This window comes from Fukomys damarensis, unplaced genomic scaffold, assembly GCF_012274545.1.
Source record: "Fukomys damarensis isolate Sample0158 unplaced genomic scaffold, DMR_v1.0_HiC HiC_scaffold_33, whole genome shotgun sequence".
Taxonomy (NCBI): domain Eukaryota; kingdom Metazoa; phylum Chordata; class Mammalia; order Rodentia; family Bathyergidae; genus Fukomys; species Fukomys damarensis.
Genome location: NW_022900945.1, coordinates 28118489 through 28137438, shown reverse-complemented (window position 1 = coordinate 28137438; position 18950 = coordinate 28118489). Strand labels below are relative to the sequence as shown.

General features: G+C 40.4%; 1 protein-coding gene across 1 annotated transcript; it reads left to right on the top strand.

Annotated features, from left to right (window-relative positions):
- Positions 1-7517: 7517 nt before the first annotated feature.
- LOC104873314 (C-type lectin domain family 7 member A-like) lies at positions 7518-8153 on the top strand. The gene is made up of 2 exons (XM_010639920.1): positions 7518-7609; positions 7718-8153. Exons 1-2 carry the CDS (start codon positions 7518-7520, stop codon positions 8151-8153), a joined length of 528 nt encoding a protein of 175 aa, XP_010638222.1.
- Positions 8154-18950: the final 10797 nt, after the last annotated feature.

Sequence of the window (18950 nt, the reverse complement as noted above, 5' to 3'; positions counted from 1 at the left end):
CATCATAGGTTGTCTCTTAGCTCTGTTGGTGGTTACTTTTGCAGTGCAGAAGCTTTTCAAAATGATGAAATTCCAATCATTGATTCTTTGTGCTAGTTCCTGTGCTACTGAAGGTTTTGTTCATAAAGTCTTTCCCTATGCCAATGGCTACCTAACATATCTTCCAACAAGTTTAGTGTTTCTGTTTTAATAGCTAGATTTTTAATATACTTGGATTTTAGTTTTGTGCATGGTGAAAGATAGGGGTCTAGTTTTAATCTTTGGCAAGTTGAAATCCAGTTTTTCCAGTACCATTAATAAAAGAGGCTATCTTTGCTCTAATGAGGATGGTTGGCTCCTTTGTCAAAGATGAGGTAACTGAGTATATCTAGAGTTGTTTCTGCATCTTCTAATCTATTCCACTGATCCTGGGGTCTGTTTCTTTGCCAGTACCATGCTGTTTTTATCACAGTGGCTTTGTAGTATAGTTTCAAGATGGGGGTTGTGATATCCCCTGCCATGTCTCTGTTGTATCCAGCTACTCTGCTGAAAGTCTCAATTATGTCTAAAAGTCTTTTGGCAGAGTTCTTTTGGGTCTTTTATGTAGAGTATCATATCATTAGCAAATAATGACAGTTTAACTTCTTCCTTTCCTATCTTTATTACCTTTTATTTCTTTCTCATGTCTAATTGCTTTGGCTAATATTTCCAGAACCATCTTGAACAGGAGTGGTGATAGTGGACATCCTTGTCTTGTTCCTGATTTTAGCATGAAGGTTTTCAGTTTTTGACCATTTAATATGATGTTAGCCATTGGCTTTTCATAGATAGCCTTTATCAAGTTAAGATAAATTTTCAATTTTCTGTAGGTTTTTTTTTTAAATCATGAATCCATGTTGGATTTTGTTGAATGCCTTATCTATATCTATTGAGATGATCATATGGTTTTTGTCCTTGACTCTTAATATAGTGTATTACATTTATTGATTTACATATGTTGAACCATCCTTGCATTCCTGGGATAAATCCAACTTGGTCAGGGTGTGTGATCTTCTTGATGACCCTCTGTATTCTTTCTGCCAGTACCTTATTGAGGATTTCTGCATCTATTTTCATTAGGGAGATTGGCCTGTATTTCTCTTGTTTTTGGTTGGGTCTTTCTCTGCTTTTGGAATCAAAGTAACCCTTGCTTCCAGGAATGAATTTGGAAGTATTGCTTCCCTTTCAATTTTATTGAAAAGTTTAAAGAGTATTGGCAATAGTTCTTCTCTAAATGTCTTATAGAATTCAGCAGTAAAGCCATCAGGATCTGGGCTTTTCTTTGTTAGTAAATTTTTAATTATGTTTTCAATTTCACTTATTTTTTATAACTTCTTCGTTCAACTTTGATAGTTCCTATATATCTAGAAATCTGTCCATTTCTTCTGTGTTTTCCATTTTATTAGAGTATAGGTTTTTGAAGTAGGTTTTGATGATTCTCTGGATTTCTGCTAAATCTGTTGTGATTTCACCTTTTCATTCCTAATTGTATGGATTTGAGCCTTTTCTTTCCTTTTTTTTGATAAGGTTGGCTAAGAAGTTATCACTTTTATTTATTCTTTTGAAAAACCAACTCTTTGATTTGTGATTTTTTTTGTATCTTTCTTAGTCTCTATTGCATTGATTTCTTCTGTCACCTCATAATTTCCTTCCTTGTATGAGCTTTGGGTTTGTCTTACACTTCTTTTTCTAGAAGCTTAAGATTCAGCATTAGGTTGTTTATTGGAGCTCACCCTGTTTTTCTAGTGTGGGCATTCACTGCTATAAATTTCTCTTATAGAATTGCTTTCATTGTGTCCTAGAGATTCCTATATGTTGTATTGGCTTTACCATTAAATTGTAAAAACCGTCTAATTTATTCTTTAATTTCCTCTGTGACCCATTGGTTGTTCACGAGAGTGTTATTCAATTTCCATGTGTTTGTGGAGTTCTTGCAGTTTCTTTTGCTATTGATCTCCAGATTAATTTCACTATGGTCTGATAATATACATAGTATAACTTCAACTCTTTTGCATTTACTTAAACTAACATATTATAAATGATTCAGTCTATTATTTCAGCATCAGTTTGAAGCATACTCATTCAACAAGAATTAATTGAATAGCTCCTACTCGTCAGGCAGACATGTAAAGTTCTTCAGTTTAACATGAATCCCACAGTTTTTATTATGATACCTCAAAAGGCATATTTAAATTTCTTGTTAGGTAAACATCTCAAAACTTTATGCTTTATTTTCTGTTGAAGATTATCAACAAAACCATGTATTTCAAAGTGTTGCTGGGCTTTGTATGAAGTGAGCTAGTCAAGAGTATTGTTTTTCAGCCTTTTGATAGAATGCAGATTTCCCATTAAAAAAGCAAATCTTCATTTTTAAAAAGTCTAATAAAATGATACCTCTTTCCAGCTGGTTAGATTTATAAATGAAAAATTTTAAAAGTTTCCTACAAAAATCATCTCCAAGTCTGGGCTAGAGCATTTTCATTTCAGGATGAGGTGATCACTTTGGTATTTCACTCTGGGCCTGAAGGCATTTGTCCACTCTGGGGAGGGAGGGAAGCCCTTTAGCATTTCACATTTACGTAACAGTGTGGCCAAAATTGCTGTTGCATTATTGCTGCTGCTGCTGCTGGCCCTTTCTTCTGAGTGCTGGCAGATTTCAGGATGGACTATGCCAAAATTGTTGATTTTCCTTTTCAATTTTTGAATTGCCATGATTTCCAGTGTCCTCAGGACTCCACCCTTTCTGGTTTTGAGGCAATTTAGAAACCTAAACTACGTAACTGGCAAAAATGATGGAGAGAGATAATATAGGTGCACAGGAAGCAATTGATTATCAGATCAGCATCTACTGAATATGAGTGCTACCTACACCCTGAATCAGATATAAAAAAGCATAGTCCTTGCCCTCTAGGACCAAATAGTTGAGTTAGTATGTGTGTGTTACTGAGGATTGAACCCAGACCGTTGCACTGAGGTACATCCTCAGATCTTTATTTATTTATTTGGAGACAGGATCTCCCTAAGACCCTAAGTTTCTTGAGCTGGGTTTACAGTTGCACTTGTCCTGCCTCAGCCTTTGACTGTCTTAACCTTTTTTGTCAAGACACACAGAAGGCCACTTGAGCTGGCTTACTCAAAGCCAGAGGTTTTTATATGCAAGGGAAGGAAGGTTTCTGGGTCTCAATATAGGACTGAACCCAAGAGCCAAGTGTCAGTAGGAATTGGTATTACTAATACTTGGGTCCTGGTGCCTTCAGTCTCCCCCCTGCTACTTTTTCCTCTGAGCTCTATGTCCTGCTCACTTCCTGCTGACAAGTGGAATCAGCTTGAGAGGAGCTGAGATCACTCATTCCTGTAATATTCTCCTCCCTTCTACAAGGGAGAGTTTAAACTAGACACATGGCTGCTCAGTCAAAGGGCACACTTACCTCTAAGGCTGCCTTGCTGGAACTGTAAGCATTTACTAATCTCTGGCCACTGTGACACAGGTAGAAGTGATATGCACAACTTTTAGGTCATGCCCTTAAAGAGAACAGATGTTCTTCCCTTCACTGTTTTTCCTCCTTGCTGCCTATGTGTCATTAAGAAGACAGGAACTGAAGTTACTGTCTTTGACATAGAGGTGAAAGCTGCAGGCTGAGGACAGCAGAACAAAAAGAAGGAGCCCGCATCTATCCCCAGACTACTTAGGTTCAAACTTTTATATGAGAGGAAACATTTCTATGTTTTGAGCTGGTGGAACTTTATTGAAGAAATTAGACTCTTCCCTGACCAATAAACCTGCTTGCTCTGCTTTTCTACATGTAAGATGAAGAATAGCTACCTTATCGCTTCTAAATTTACCAGTCCTGAGTTGATGTGACTAAACATGAATTTCAACTTCACCTACCCAGGCAAGAACATCAGTTGGCCCATGTTCAATCTACTAGTCAGTTAAACTAAGAAGGGAGAATCAAATCCAAGCGTAGCTACTGGGGACCCTCCCAAAGTGATAAAGTGGGGGTACCTTTTAGTGGAGGGTCATCTACTTTATTGACCTGTGCTTATGTATTCTCACATGACATATAGGGAGCAAGTCAGCTCTTGGCCTCCTTTTGTAAGGGCACTAACCCTGTTCACGAGGGCTCTGCCTTCATGACCTAATCACCTCCCCATGACCCCACCTCCTAATACTATCACTTTGTGGGTTAGATTTCAACATGAGCTGGGGCAGGGCACAGCACAAAGAATGTAGACCGAAGATCAGTGCCTTTGGGATAATGGGGTGGACGATGGCCAGGGAAATGACAGTGGTGAAGAACGCTTTTCTTAATGAGGTAGGTCAGTCTTCATGCTCCTCATTGTCTCTCTTCCCCTATTCTCAGCAAACAGTAGAGTGTAGTGTTAAGTGAATGGACTCTAACTTGGGCAAATCATCCCCTCAGGGCCAGAAATTTCTTTATTTTCACCTATAAAAAATATATAGTTAATATCACAGGGTTAGGTTAGAACTAAGGGAGGTAAATTTATATAAAGTACTCAAGATAGCACCTGGCACAGAGCAAGCGCTATGCATATTAGCTATCACTGTTAATTACACCTCTCATACTAACTAGTACAATTTCATAAACAAATGCTTATCAAGCATTTGCTTAATGCCGGGGATAAGGGACCACCAGAACTGAGTAACTTGGCCAATCTCACAGCTAATGATTGGTGATACTGCATTTGGGCCATGTAAGTCTGAGTCCAAAAATGAGGAGTCATGGGGAGAATTCTTACCAACTTCCCCTCTCTACCTCCTTCCCTCCTTTCTCTTCTGTTCATCTTTTCCTCTCTTTCTGTCTCTATCTCTCTCTCTCTCTCTCTTCTTCACAGGTATAAAAAAAACAGTCTCTAAATGTAAGAAGCACACAGTCTACTGAAAAGAGAGACTAGTTAATTATTATACAGTAGCTCAATGGCATTGTGCCTGCCTCACAAGTGCGAGGTCCTGAGTTCAATCCTTAATACTAGAAATAAACTGGGTAGATGAGGGACAAGGAAGTCTTCCCAGAAGACATGACTGATGCTGAGGTCAGTGAGAGACAGCTATGTAAGACAGAAGAGGACCAATGGAGAAAGGCTTTGCCAAACACAGATGTTTTACTAAATTACGAAAAGTGGGTCACTGTCTAGAACACAGAACATGAAAGTGGAATATGCGAGGCTTGGAGAGCCATTTTTACAGCCTAATTATCAAAGAGCTGCTCTACGTGAAGAGGGCTCTCCAAGCACAGTTCAGTCCCATTACTAGGACAAGGTTGTGCTGTTATCCATGGGCATGTGTGGCTTTAGTTAAATAGAAGATGCAAAAACAAACATCTTGACTTTTTTTTTAGACAGGGTCTCACCATGCAGTTCAGACTGGCCTCGAACTCACTATGTAGCTCAGGATGGTCTGGAACTTGTGATCCTCCTGCTTCAGCCTCCCAAGTGCTGGGATTACAGGCGTGCACCACCACACCCAGCTTAACTTTTTGTGAGTCTGTTAAGATAATAAAATCCAAGTATAGAAAACCACTCCTTCCGAGTGGCTGTCTTGCTTGCTACTGTCTCTTCAGAGTCTGGGACAGAATCTGACATGGAAGACACACAAGCAGCTGCTTGCTGAATAAGTGAGTGAATTGGATGAAAAATGAGTGTATTTTATGTGTTTGCTTTTGGTACCAGGAATCGAACTCAGGACCTCGTGCTTGCTCAGTAGGTGGCAGAGCCCCTGAGCTAAATCCCCGGCCCATAATGAGTGCATTTTAAAAGCACCATTTGCTGACCTTCATCCATGTTTTGTGGGCTGGTGCTGACTGGAACAGCACTTTTGGCTCATGTCTGAAGGAGCCGATGCATTGTTAGGCCGTACATTAAGCAGCCTTCTGGACGGTTCCGTAAACGACCCAGCAGTCCTCTAGAGGCAGCACTGCCCCTGTAACTCAAACGTAGTAAATGGGCAAAGGGTAACTCAGTCTGTGTTGTCAGTGTTCTGCCACTGTGACAAACTAGATAGGGCCAGGGGTAAGGCTCAGAGGTGCGGCCACCTGCCTCGCAAGTGCAAGGGCCTGAGCTCGATCCCTGGTGCCAAACACACAAACAAACGAAATTATCCGAGATCATCAACTTGAACAAAGATTTATCTTTTATCTGTGTTGTCAGTGTTCTGCCACTGTAACAAACTAGATAGGGCCAGGGGTAAGGCTCAGAGGTGCGGCCACCTGCCTCGCAAGTGCAAGGGCCTGAGCTCAATCCCTGGTGCCAAACAACAAACAAACGAAATTATCCGAGATCATCAACTTGAACAAAGATTTATCTTCGACTCATAGTTTCAAAAGTTGCAGTCCATGGTTGGTTGGCCCATTGCTTTTGGGCCTGTGGTGAGGCAGCGCCTCATGGCAGGGGGCGCGCAGGGGAACAAAGTGACCTATCTTATGGTGGCCAAGAGGAAAAAGAGAGAGAGGGAACTGGGGTCCTAATATGCCCTGTAAAGCCACATTTCCAACAACCTTAATTTCCTTCCAACAGGCCTTACCAAGCCTTTACCACTGATCTTTGAGGGATATTTTACATCCAAAGGATAGCACTGCTTATATTTAGAACTCAGCTAGGAACATGTGAGGAACAGATATAAAACAGAGTCTCTATCTCATGGATTTAAGATGGATATAAAGGTGGAAAAAGCATGCACAAAAGAAGAATGGTCATTAGTAAGGCTGGTCATGTGATAGTGACTAATGGTAGTTTAACTCATGCATGGCAAAAATGCATGAGTAAGTGGAAAGTAAGATAAATAATTGAGGATTAGATTTCATAAAGCAAGCGCAATTTTACCTGGAGAACATATACTTAGAAATAATGATATATTAATTTAAATCTCACATAACCATATGAGTTAAGTATTCTCATTTTACAAATGAGATAGCTGAAGCTAACAAAGGTCAGGTAAATAATCCGCCTAAGGTTGCACAACCAGATGTCTCAAACTCAAGCCAGCTCAAGGCTACTCTCTTACTTTCTACCATGTACTGCTTTTTTTTTTTTTTTTTTTTTTTTTTTTTTTTTTTTTTGTACAGGGGATCAAACTTGGGCCCTTGCCTTTGCAGGCAGGTGTCAGAACCACTGAGCCAAATCCCTGGCCCTGTACTCTCTATTTTATTTCAAAATCATTATTAAGAGTCAGGCGCAGTGGCACATGCATATAATCCTGGCATTTGGGAGGCTGAGCCAGGATAATTGTGAGTTCAGCCTAAGCTGTATAGCAAATACCAGGCCAGCCTAGCATATGTATCAAAAAATATATACAAGAGTGTGATATTAAGAGGAAATGAACTCCTGTTAGTTTTTCTGCCTTGTGCACGCCATGTTGTTTCTCCTCTGTGATGCTTGTCTCAGAGCCAGCCTATTATGGACTGAGATCTCCATGAACTTCATTTTAGGGAGAAAAGGAAAGCATACTGAAATGGTATGTCTATTTAGAGCTCTATAGAATGATGGAACATCCTTCCCATGTGGATGAAGATGGGTATACTAAATTGAACTTTCACTCTCAAGGTGCTACCAGAAGGCCTGTGGGCCCAGAGAAAGGCTCCTCAGGATCTTCTGTTGCCTCTCCTCCTTGGATGCTCATAGCTGTGATTTTGGGAATCTGATGTTTGGCAATACTGGTGATAGCTGTAGTGCTGGGTTCCCTGGGAGTCATTCCCAGCATTTGTCCTCATTGGATTGTACATGAGAAGAGCTGTTACCTCTTTAGCCTTTCACTAGATTCCTGGTGTGAACGTAAGAAAAGATGTTCCCAGCTGGGATCTTGTCTCCTGAAGATAGACACCTTAAAAGAATTCAATTTTATAGAAGGACAAATGTCTTCCTATCCTATTAATTCTTTCCAGATTGGGCCTTCTCCCAATCAGACTGAAAAATTATGTCTCTGGGACAATGGATCAACTTTCTTTTATAACTTGTTTCAAATCAGAAGCACAGCTACCCAGGAAAACACAACTCATAACTGTGCATGGATTCATATGGGAAATGCTTATGACCAACCCTGCAATATTCCCTCCTTCCTTACCTGCAAAAAGTTGCTGTCAGGGGGATGGGATGGAGCAGAGAAGTATTTGAGATCATAAGGATGACAAAACAACAACCAAAAGAGTGGTATTTGAGGTCAGTAAAAGTGAGGAAAGTATTGCCGGTTTAGCAAGCTTTAGCCTTAGCTGAGAAATAGGATGAAAGGCTGTGATTTCTTGTCAACCCCATGGGGAAGTTAACATTTAATTATAATAAATAGAATCCTAGATGTGGAGTCAGGGGACCACTATTCTAAGAGATGCAGAAATAAAATAACAAAGACCAAGGAAATCTCTAAGATCTAGGCCAGAGCTCATGCATGTCAGAACTCATGGCTGGATCTTCAGTAACCTTTTTCCCACTTCAGTATCCTTAAAGGCTCACAAACATGGACTGCATGTCATGTATATAATTTAATCAGTGTGAATCTGGACTTGCATGCATATTGAAAGCCCCTGAAATGACTCAGTACCCCATTAATCAATCTTGTCGATATTATCCAGAAATCTGATGAGAGGCACTTGGCCTTGGTTACACAGCTTTTAAAATCCAAATGCCCAGTTTATCTATGTGCTGAGCTTTTTGTTTCCATATCAGCCCAACACCACTTTTCTGGTCATGCCTGGCTTAGCACATTTTCCCATTCTCTTCAATAAATTTAGCTACATTTTCTGTTACCAGGGGAAGCATACTTGTAATTCTTTGCTAGCTGTACACAAGAGCCTGGAGTCTATCTGTCGGATTCACCGTGTGGTATCAGTACTATTATATAGGACTGTGGGGATTTCTGTGTTGCTGAAAGGCAGTTGTATAACTTTCTTGTGTTTGTTAATGGGTCTAAAGAAATTGTGCCAAAATCACTGAATTGTTCGCTATAAAATGGCTAATTTCAGGTTGTGTCAGTTCTACCTCAATGTAAAAAAAAATGCTTATTAAAGAAACTTTGGCCTCTAAAAAAAAAAGGGAAATAAGTCATATGTATGCATCAAAATATGTATTTTCTTTCTTTCTGATACCAGAGATTGAACTCAGTTCCTTATGCTTGTGAGGCAGGGGCTGAAACCGCTGAGCTAAATCCCCAGACCCAAAATACTATATTTTCTAAAAATAATCAAATTCAATAGCAGAATTTCTTTCATTTTTTATTAATTATTTTTGAGATAATATCTTCCTATGTTTCCCAGGCTGCTCTTAAGTTTCTGGGTTCATGTGATCCTCCTGCCTTAGCCTTGGCCTCCCTGGTGCTAAATTTCTTGGATACTTTTCCCTCCTCTGCATAACTCTCATCATAGTCTGTTTATGTTGCTATATCAAAATACAAAAAAACATGAGCTGGGGATTTCGCTCAGTGGTCCCGCCGCCTTCTTCACAAGTGCAAGGACCTGAGTTCAATCCCCGGTACCAAAGAAAAGAAAAATCAAAACAAAAAAAAAAACACAGAAAAAAATATAATAAAAATTTCTTTCTTACAGTTCTGAAGGCTGGAAGTCCAAGCTCAAAGCACCAGTGTGTGTGGTAACTGATGAAGGCTGCTTTCTCCTCTTTAAGGTGGAGCCTTATTGCCTCACCCTCACGTGCCTGAAGGCAGAAGAGCAGAAGAGGTGAACTGCAGAGTGAAGCCTCTTTTATAATGACCTTAATTCTGCTCACAAGGGAGGAGCCCTCATGATTTAATCACCACTTTTTAATCCTATTACATTGGAAATTAAGTTTCAATATGAATTTTGGGGCGACATATAGAGGCCATAGCACTTCTGGTAAGATAGCAGAAAAATCAGGTAGTTAGACGCCAAAATTCACAGCTGAAATGGATTTGTGGGGTGGAGGGTGGCATTTGGAATGAGGCCTATAAATCACACTATCTTTTCTTCTAGCTGAGAACTAAAAAAGTAAAAATCTTTCAAATCACTTTATAAAGCAGTTTCCTTGGAAACTTTTTTTAGGAAAAAAAAAAAAACTTAGGTAAAGCCAAAATAGATTTTTAAATCCATGATCATGATCCAAACAATTTAAAATACAAAGTTGGATAAAGAAATGGAAACTAGTATAATGGCCAATTCTAAACACACACCAAAAAAGTGGAAAAAAGCTTTCCTATTATGTTGACAACATTCTTCTTCTAAACCACAAACTCTCAGTTAAACAAGTATTATAAGATAGTGCTTATTAATCCAGAATGGCTAGACAATGAGCCCATATACTTAATTTTATTTTTTGGATAAGTTATCAGATGCACCACTCAAGGCTTTCTATTTTTAAACTGTCTCAATATTTAATTAATCCTGGCTTATTTAATCTTTCTTTAATTCAGAAACAAGCATAGAAGGTTTTTCAGGGCCTCAGATCCTTGTTGTCTATTACTATAACAAACTACTTGAGCTGGATATTTCATTAAAAAAGAGCTTTGTTTAACAGTTTTGGAGGCTGAAAGACCAAGATCATGAAGCTTTATTGGTTCAGCCTCTAGTGAGTGTCCCCTTGGCTGCATTATAATATGGTTGATGGTATTATGGCAGGAGCACACGCAAGAGGGAGAGATCATATGGTGAGGCAGGAAGTCAGAGGCCATGGAGGGACCATCTTGCCTCTTTTATAACAACCCACTCTTGTGGGAACTAACCAGATTCACAAGAGAACTACAACAACAATTTGAGGGCAGCGTTCCCAATAACCTAACTACCTTCCCCTAGACCCCACCTCCTAAAAGGTTCTACCATTTCAGTACCACATTAGAGACCAAGCTTCAAGTACATGAACGTTTGGGAGACAAACCACATTATTCCTTTAAGGCCAAACTCCTCACAGCCTTCAGAACCCTGCTTGATCTGGCCTTAGCCCACCCCTTCCACTTCATCCTTCTCCCCCTCACTTAGTGCCTTCAGCTACTTCTGTTTCTCTTTGTTGAAGCTCATCCTCTCAATACATTTGCTCTGTCAACTTCCTCTGCCAGGAAAGCAGAGGAGAGAGAGAGATTCCTCCTCCTCCTCCTCTCATCATTCACATTTCCACTTGAACATCCCCTCTTCCTCAGACCACATTGTCTCTCTCAAGCAGCACATGCAAATTGTCAAGCGTGATATCCATCTACTGTCTTCACTGTGGCTCCCTGAAATAATCTTCCTTATGATACTTGCTTGAGTTTAGTCTTTGCCATGACCTCTATTAGACTGAAAGCCACTAGAGAAAGATCTCAACCATCTCACTTGTCATGTATTTGCTGGGCCTACAAGTGATCCAGACAGAATCAGCACTCAACAAATAGTTAATGAATCCACTGAATGAAATAAAATTAACCAAATGATATGTCTCTAAGGATGCTTCCTGTAAGCTACACACTGGGCAGCATCAACCTAGGAGTTCTATGCTTCACCAAGGTGGGTAAGGTGTAAAGTGTTTGCTCAAGCCTGACATAGAAAATATAGAATTGATTAAAGTGGAAAGTCAGTAGTTAAAAGTTGGTGGTTTCTGATTGGTTAAACTTAAATTTCATTTTGCTTTTTACACTGATTTGGATTTTAATGGCCTGCCAAACGATTATTTTAGCAATTTATTTATTGAGTCATTACTATATAGAAAGTGTGGAGGACACAATGTTGGATAGAATGGTTCCTGCCCTCTTGGAGATTATGATCTAATGAGAAGTTTAAAAAATTAGTTTTCTGTTCACTCTATTATTGCTTTTAAGACCACCGAGCTTAATGTCTATTTTCCAAAAGGTCAACAGTTTTTTCAGTGCTGAGGCATGAATCGAACATTTATTTTAACAAACAAGTGCTAAGCAAGTTTCTGCATTATTTGTCAACACTCTCCTTTGTCAGAATAGTGCTAAAGGAATGGCATTTCAGTAGAGAACTGCAGCCTTCATATTTCAGAGTAAACACATTCACAGAGGAATTAAACTGCATTAGTATTCTGATACCATCTTAAATCAAATTATTTAAGGTTCTTGATAAGCAACAAAGAAGATTGGAATGTGAGGCTGGAATGTGAGTCATTTTGTATTTCAAAAAGTTTGCTGAGATGAGATTCTTTATGTTAACCCTACTCCTTAGAAACAGAAGTTTTAAAACTACATCCTTATCAAAATCAAGAACATAAATTATTACTAAGAAGCTGAAACTGGACAACTGTTTGTGATAATGATGAAAGGCAGTGGGGCCCTGAAACTTTTTGATCCCTCTTCCTTTTGAGAATCAGTAAAAGCAGTGGAATCCTCTTCCCTCCAAACATGTACAGGAGTAGGGCCGGGGATTTAGCTCAGTGGTTCTGCCGCCTGCTTCATAAGCGCAAGGAGTTAGATCCTCAGTACCAAAAAAAAAAAAAAAAGTACAGGAGCACATGGCACACACAAAAGCACTGTGCAAAAGTCTCTGAAAGGTTTTAAGTCTAGGGCCCGAAAGATCTCTCTGATGTCTCTCCTGTCTTGCTGAACTCATTCTCTAGACTCCTAAGTGTGAGGGCAGCTGCCAAAGCACGGCTTTTTGTTCACACCAAACCTAGACAGTCTGCAGTTTCTCTGCTCCTGAATGACAACAGGCTAAAGTTAGTGGGCCAATACCAACTGCTTCAAGGAGGGATAGGTAAGATAAAAGTAAAACAAAAGAGAAGAGACAGACGGAGGATGAATGATTAAATAGAAGAGGCAAGAGACCAAGAGGAGAGCAACAACGGGAGGTGTCAGGAAGGGTGGCCTGCCCCCATTCCTGGATGTCTAAAACAAGTGCTTTTCACTCTCGGCTCCTGCTCACCCCCTCAGCAGCACGCACTCTCACCTCCCCCGGTCCTGGCTGCTCCTCTGGAGACCCCCTGGATCCTCTAACCAGCTGCCTCTTCTCTGCTCTCTCGCTCTTTTGGTACCAGGGATTGAACTCCGGTCTTTGCGCTTGCAAGGCAGGCCACGAAACAGTATTCTGCCACTCTTGATGGAATTCTCACCCTGGAAGTTTCTTTCTACTGTACCATGGCCTTGACACTTCTCAGTGAGAAGGACTATGATGAGAAATAAATAGCCTTTTCTGTCTTTATTTATCTTGTGTGGTTACTTGCTTACCCCCTTGTTTTCTGTGTACTCTTTAGTGATTTTCTTTATACTCTTTTGAGTTTCACTTGCTCCCTTTTCCTTCTCCAATCTGAGTTACTCTAAAATTTAGCTCTCACTTTTGTTTTCTTTACAGTCCTTTGTTCGAGAAAACTATAGATTGTAGTGACAGAATATAGTATGGCAAGGAAAACATGGGTTTCAGAGGTGAAAAAAAACACCCCAAATTCTGGTTCTGAATTCCATGTTATGGAATCTTAAGTTATCAACCTCTCTGAGCCTTGGGTTCTTCCATCTAAAAAAAAAAAAATGAGGACAATAATATCTGTTTTTGGCTGATGTTTGAGGATTGAGTCAGATAAGATTTGCAAAAATACCTAGGAAAGTGCTTGCATATTCTTCCTTGAATGAACACTTGTTGGCTGTCTGCATTATTCCAGTTTCAATACAAGAACAAACAATAGTATTTTCTGCCCGAAATCGCTCACACTCTAGGAAGGAGCCTGTATACTATACATTATATGGCACTGTATCCAGAACAAGAAAAACATTTGCAAAAAAGAGAGGCCTGTGAGACATGGAAGACTTCTGCAGAAAGGTGATATTTGAGTTGCATTTTAAAGGATAAATGTCCACAAATAGAAGCAGAGAAAACACCTCGGAGAGGCAGATCCGTGTAAAACAGCATGGACTAGTCAGAGCTGTTTCTAGAATAGAAGCACTAAATTGGAAGTGAGGGAAGACAAGATTAGAGAGAGAGAGAAAGAGAGGGAGAGGCTAAATAATACTCTGTAACAATCACAATGATAACACCCAACTATTAAGTGGTTACCCTGTGTCAGGCAGTGCTACATAGTTCAACATTTTGATACATGACTTGTATCATTAAGCAATCCTGAAAGTTGGCTTAGACAGATGGCCAAATGGAGAGCCACTGAACTTTTACTCGGGATGGACACTATGATAATATGTGCACTTAGAAAAGTTATTATGGCATCAATTTGGGGGTTTTAAAAATTGTGGTATAAGATACATAAAATTTACCATCTTATCCATTTTAAAGTACACAGGAAGATGGTATTAAATACATTCTCAGCACTGTGCTACATTACCACCATTTATCCACAGAACCCTTTTCACCTTGTAAAGATGTAACTCTGTTCACAGTCAATGATAACTTTGGAATCTCTCCTCCCTTAAACTTTTGTGTTTGGGTTATTTCGGTTAGTGTAATGTCCTCAAGGCTCATCCGGGTTATGGTACATGTCAGAATTAACCTTTTCTCTTCTCCCTCCCCTCCCCTTTCCTCCCCTCCTTTCTTCTCTCTCTTCTTCTCCTTCCTCCTCCTCCCTCTTCTTCCTCCCCTACCCCTGTCTTTTGGTTGAACCTGCCACTGCATGTATATACCACTTGTATACCACTTACATGTTAATAGACACAGGCCATGTCTCCTTTCGGCTATTATGAATAATGCAGCCATAAACAAAAATGTACAAATATCTCCTTGAGATCCTGCTTTCAATTGTTTGGGTGTACACCTATAAGAATAGTTGCTGGAACATACGGTAATACTAATTTTAATTTTTTGAGAAGCTACTTGGCTGAAGGCTTGTTTTGGAGATGAATTTGGGAGAGGGAGGCTGGGGACAGGATGCCATACTGTGGCAGATAAGAGCTACAGTTTAAAGCTGTTGGGAGTGGAAGGCTGGCAGTGTGGTTAAGCAGAATTTGACAAGAATTTGGTACCTGATTGGCTCAAAGAGAGGGAGAGACTGATAGTAGCTCCAAATTTGGGAGGAGGCCTGAAGCTTATGCTAGGTTAGGGGCATGCTCTTCAAAGGGATATGGGAATCCTGACCCCTTGTTTTCTCTTTTCTTTCTTGGCCACCATGATGTAAATAGCTTTGTTCTACCATGATTCCTACCATGACATTCTGCCCTGACAGAGGCCCAAAGTGACAGGACAATGGACTGAAATTTCTGAAACTGTGAGCCAAAATAAGCCAATCTTTTCCTTCCTGCCTGCCTTCCTGACCTCCTTCCTTTTCCTTCTATTTCTCCTTCTTCTTTCTCCTTCCCTTTCTTTCTTTTTCTTTTTTATTCCTTCTTGCCTGCCTTCCTTTCTCCTGGTATTGAACTGAGGAAGCACTGAGCAGCGCGCTCAGGTCTTTATTTTGAGATGGTCATCTGGCTCAAACTTGTGATCCTTCTGCTTCAGCATTCCCAGAAGCTGGGATTCTCTCCACCTTTTTCATTAACTTTCTCAGGTCATAGTTCATTTTGTCACCATATTAGAAAGCTAATTGATATAGTAGGTGACATAAACCAAGCCAAAGAGAGCCAATTCTGGGGCTTTTGCTGGAACTGTTGGGAAATTGTTTGCTTTGCTGCTATGCTTGCTCTTTTGTTGTTTTGCTGAGTGGTTGGGATGTAAGCCTGGACATTCTGGGGGTGGTGGTGCCCTAGGACTGAGGCAGTGAGAAGCTATAAGGGATGTGTGGAGATAAATCAACTCATTATGCCTTTCACTGCATCCCTGAATTTCCTTATGCCAGAAGATACATCCTCTAACTATTCTGCTGCATGAACCAATTAAGTCTATTTTCATCTAAGTCATTTTGACTTCGTTTTCTGTTTGCTACAATCAAAATATTCAGCTTGAATATTCATTCAGCATAAAGAACTCTGATGGGCCATGCTTGGTAACTGGGCCTGAGGGGATCAGGTGATGCCTTTGACAAGCCTTCCAGATGCCTCCTCTGTGGAAAGGTGGCATGAGATTGGTATACAGCAGTCCCCCTTGTTCATGGTTTCACTTTTCACAGTTTCTGTTATCACTGGTGAAACATGATCTGAAATTTTTAAGTGGAAACTTCAGAAATAAGCAATTCATGGGTTTTGAATTGTACACTGAGCAGCATGGTAAAAACTCACAACCATCCCTGTGCCACCTGGCATGAGAATCATCCCTGTATCCACACTGGTGCTACAATCATTTTGGAGAAAGGTTGTCAGTTTCTTAATAAGTTAAACATACATCTTTGACATGATCCAGCCTTTCCACTTGTAGGTATTTATCTGAGAGAAATGAAATCATCTGTCATACAATACCTTGTTCATGAGTGTTCACAGCAATTTTACAGACGGTCCCTGACATTCAGAGATTTATGATACTTCAACTTCACGATGGTATGAAAGTGATACATGTTCTGTACAATTCAGTCTTGAATTTTGATCTTTTCCCCACCAAGCAGGATTCACTGTGATACTCTCTGGAGGTCTGAGCAGTAGCAGTGAGTCACAGCTCCCAGTCAGCCACACCATCACCAGGGCAAACAACTGATAAATGCTCTACAGTTTGCTACGTTACTAAGCTATGATGTTCATTAAGTTGGGTGTATTAAATACTTTTTTAACTCACCATGAATTGAGTGGACCAGAACCTCGTTGCAAGTCAGGGTGCATTTGTATTTATAACAGCCAAAAAGCATAAACAATCAAAATGTTCAATAGCCTGCAAATGGATAAACATACTATTATATATTCCTATGGAATACAATGAACTAATACTAAGGAATGCACTAATGACATGTGCTCCAATATGAGTGAATTTCAAGGTGCATTTGCTGTAAGAGACTAGATAAAACAGAATATACAATGTATGATTCTATTTATATAAAATTCTTATTTTTTTTTTTTTAATACCAGGGATCAAACTTGGATCTTTGCACTTGCGAGGCCAGTGGCAGAACCACTGAGCTAAATCCCTGGCCCTATTTATATAAAATTCTAACATACATAAACGAATGTCTAGTGACATAAAGCGTCATCAGTGGTTATCTGGTGAGGTGGAATAGCAAGGAGGAGCTGGAGGGAGAGGTTACATGAGGAAACTTTTGAGGGTGAGAGATACATTCTTCTAGTTCTAGTGATGGATTTTATGCGTGTGTGTGTGTGTGTGTGTGTGTGTTACTGGAGGTTGAACTCAGGGCTTCATGCAGGCTAGACGAATGCTCTATCACCAAGCTACATTCCTAGCCCTTATTTATTTTAAAGACAGGGTCTTGCTAAATCACCCAGGTTGGGCTCAAACTTAGGATCCTTCTGCCTTAGCCTACTGAAGAACTGATATTTCAGATACATGCCAACTCAGCCAGCTACGTAGTAATGAGTTTAATGGCTGTGTGTTTATGTGGAATCTGTGGCATAACAATTATATCGCAATAAAGCTGTTAATAATATTTTTAGTGTTTCTCATTCTTAAACAGTGAGTTAAATTAGGAGCCCTGATGTATTCCAATAGGACCAACAATACTTAAAAACTTTCAGTGGTAATGTCAGAAAGAATTTCCAGTATTTTGGTAGTTTAACAGGTGATCGAAAAAAACGTAGAAAATGTAGCGTTCCTTTTAAAGCCACATAAGTGTACATTTTCATTGTTATGGGATCATTGCCACTATTCATCTTCAGATATCGATAATCATTCCAAACTGTAACTCCATTCTTTAAATAACTCCCATTAAACAAAATTCATACTTTTCGAGGCAAAATTGATTACAACCCTTGAACATTTCACAAGGAATGGCCTTTAAGGAGATTGTCTGAAATCATTTTCCACCTCCACCTGGGTGGATTGCTGCAGGAACGCGCTACAGATTGGGGACTATGATCTGCACTTCAAATCCGGCCACCATTTCTGACACACACTGGTCCTGAGGGAAAGTGGGCGAGGTCTCGTGGATGACACACGGCCACTGTCCAACTACTGGAAAAACAGCCTAAACTGCTTGTCCCATTATTACTGGGTCAATTGTGACACCTCTGCGTGGGAAGTATGCCCCACTTATCCTTACTGCCTCCAGGGCCAGTTAGAAGTCATTTATAAATTATTTCACTTCCCTCCGTTCGCCTTTTCCCCCTTCCCTCAAGCTCTACTTCGCAGTCAATGGGAAATCCTTGCAAAATTAAGAACAGCTGGGTACGTTTCCTTTTCAAGCTGCTGTTATTTCTATTTCAGGGTGGTTCAATTATGGTGAGATATTTGGGATCCTTTTTTCAACTAGGTTGCCACACCTGCTTCTGTGACGTCTTCTGACACCTTAGTTTACATCTGGCAAACCTGTCCTGGGTGTGCACCAGACAGCAATGGCAAGGGGAACCTTTGTAGGTGGTGGACCTTGTCCGTGGTACTTAGGTTCTCCGGGTTTCAGAATTCCCACCTCTAAAACGGAGAGATACGAAGTCTACTTAGAAGTTGTTTTGGGTAAGTAAATGCGATAACTTTCGCAAGATGCGTGGTACATAGTAGTTTCACGAGCAGAGGCGGGTGACAGCTGTTGTCTACTCCATCAAGTGACTTCCAGATCAGGAGAAGAGAAAGAGGGGAAAACAGGCCTTGGTAGAACAGGGTCTAAAGGATACGTCTCTCCTTACAAAGGAATCCTGCTTCAGAGTGGTGCCGTGATTCAACAAACGAAAATACTTAGCAACACAATCTGGATTTTGGCTAGGTGAACCTTGAGTAAGATGTTCGTAAAGGGGAGCTGATGCGAATTTCTGAGTAGGACCTGAAATGCCTGAAGGCTCTGCCGAGATACATTCGCCAGTTTCTCCAGCATTGCAATTAAGAGTTTAGATGGAGCGAGTTCGAGTTTGGCCAAGACCTTGACTTCCCACGGGGCAGCAGAGAGAGGTCACACCGACAGGTGTGGAGGAGCAAGCAGGTGTTGGCGGAAGGCCTCGGTTTCCGGGCAGGCGAGCCTGGGCGGCTCCTGGAGGTGCTTCCAGCAGCGGGCGAAGGGGGCCTTTGGTCTGGCGC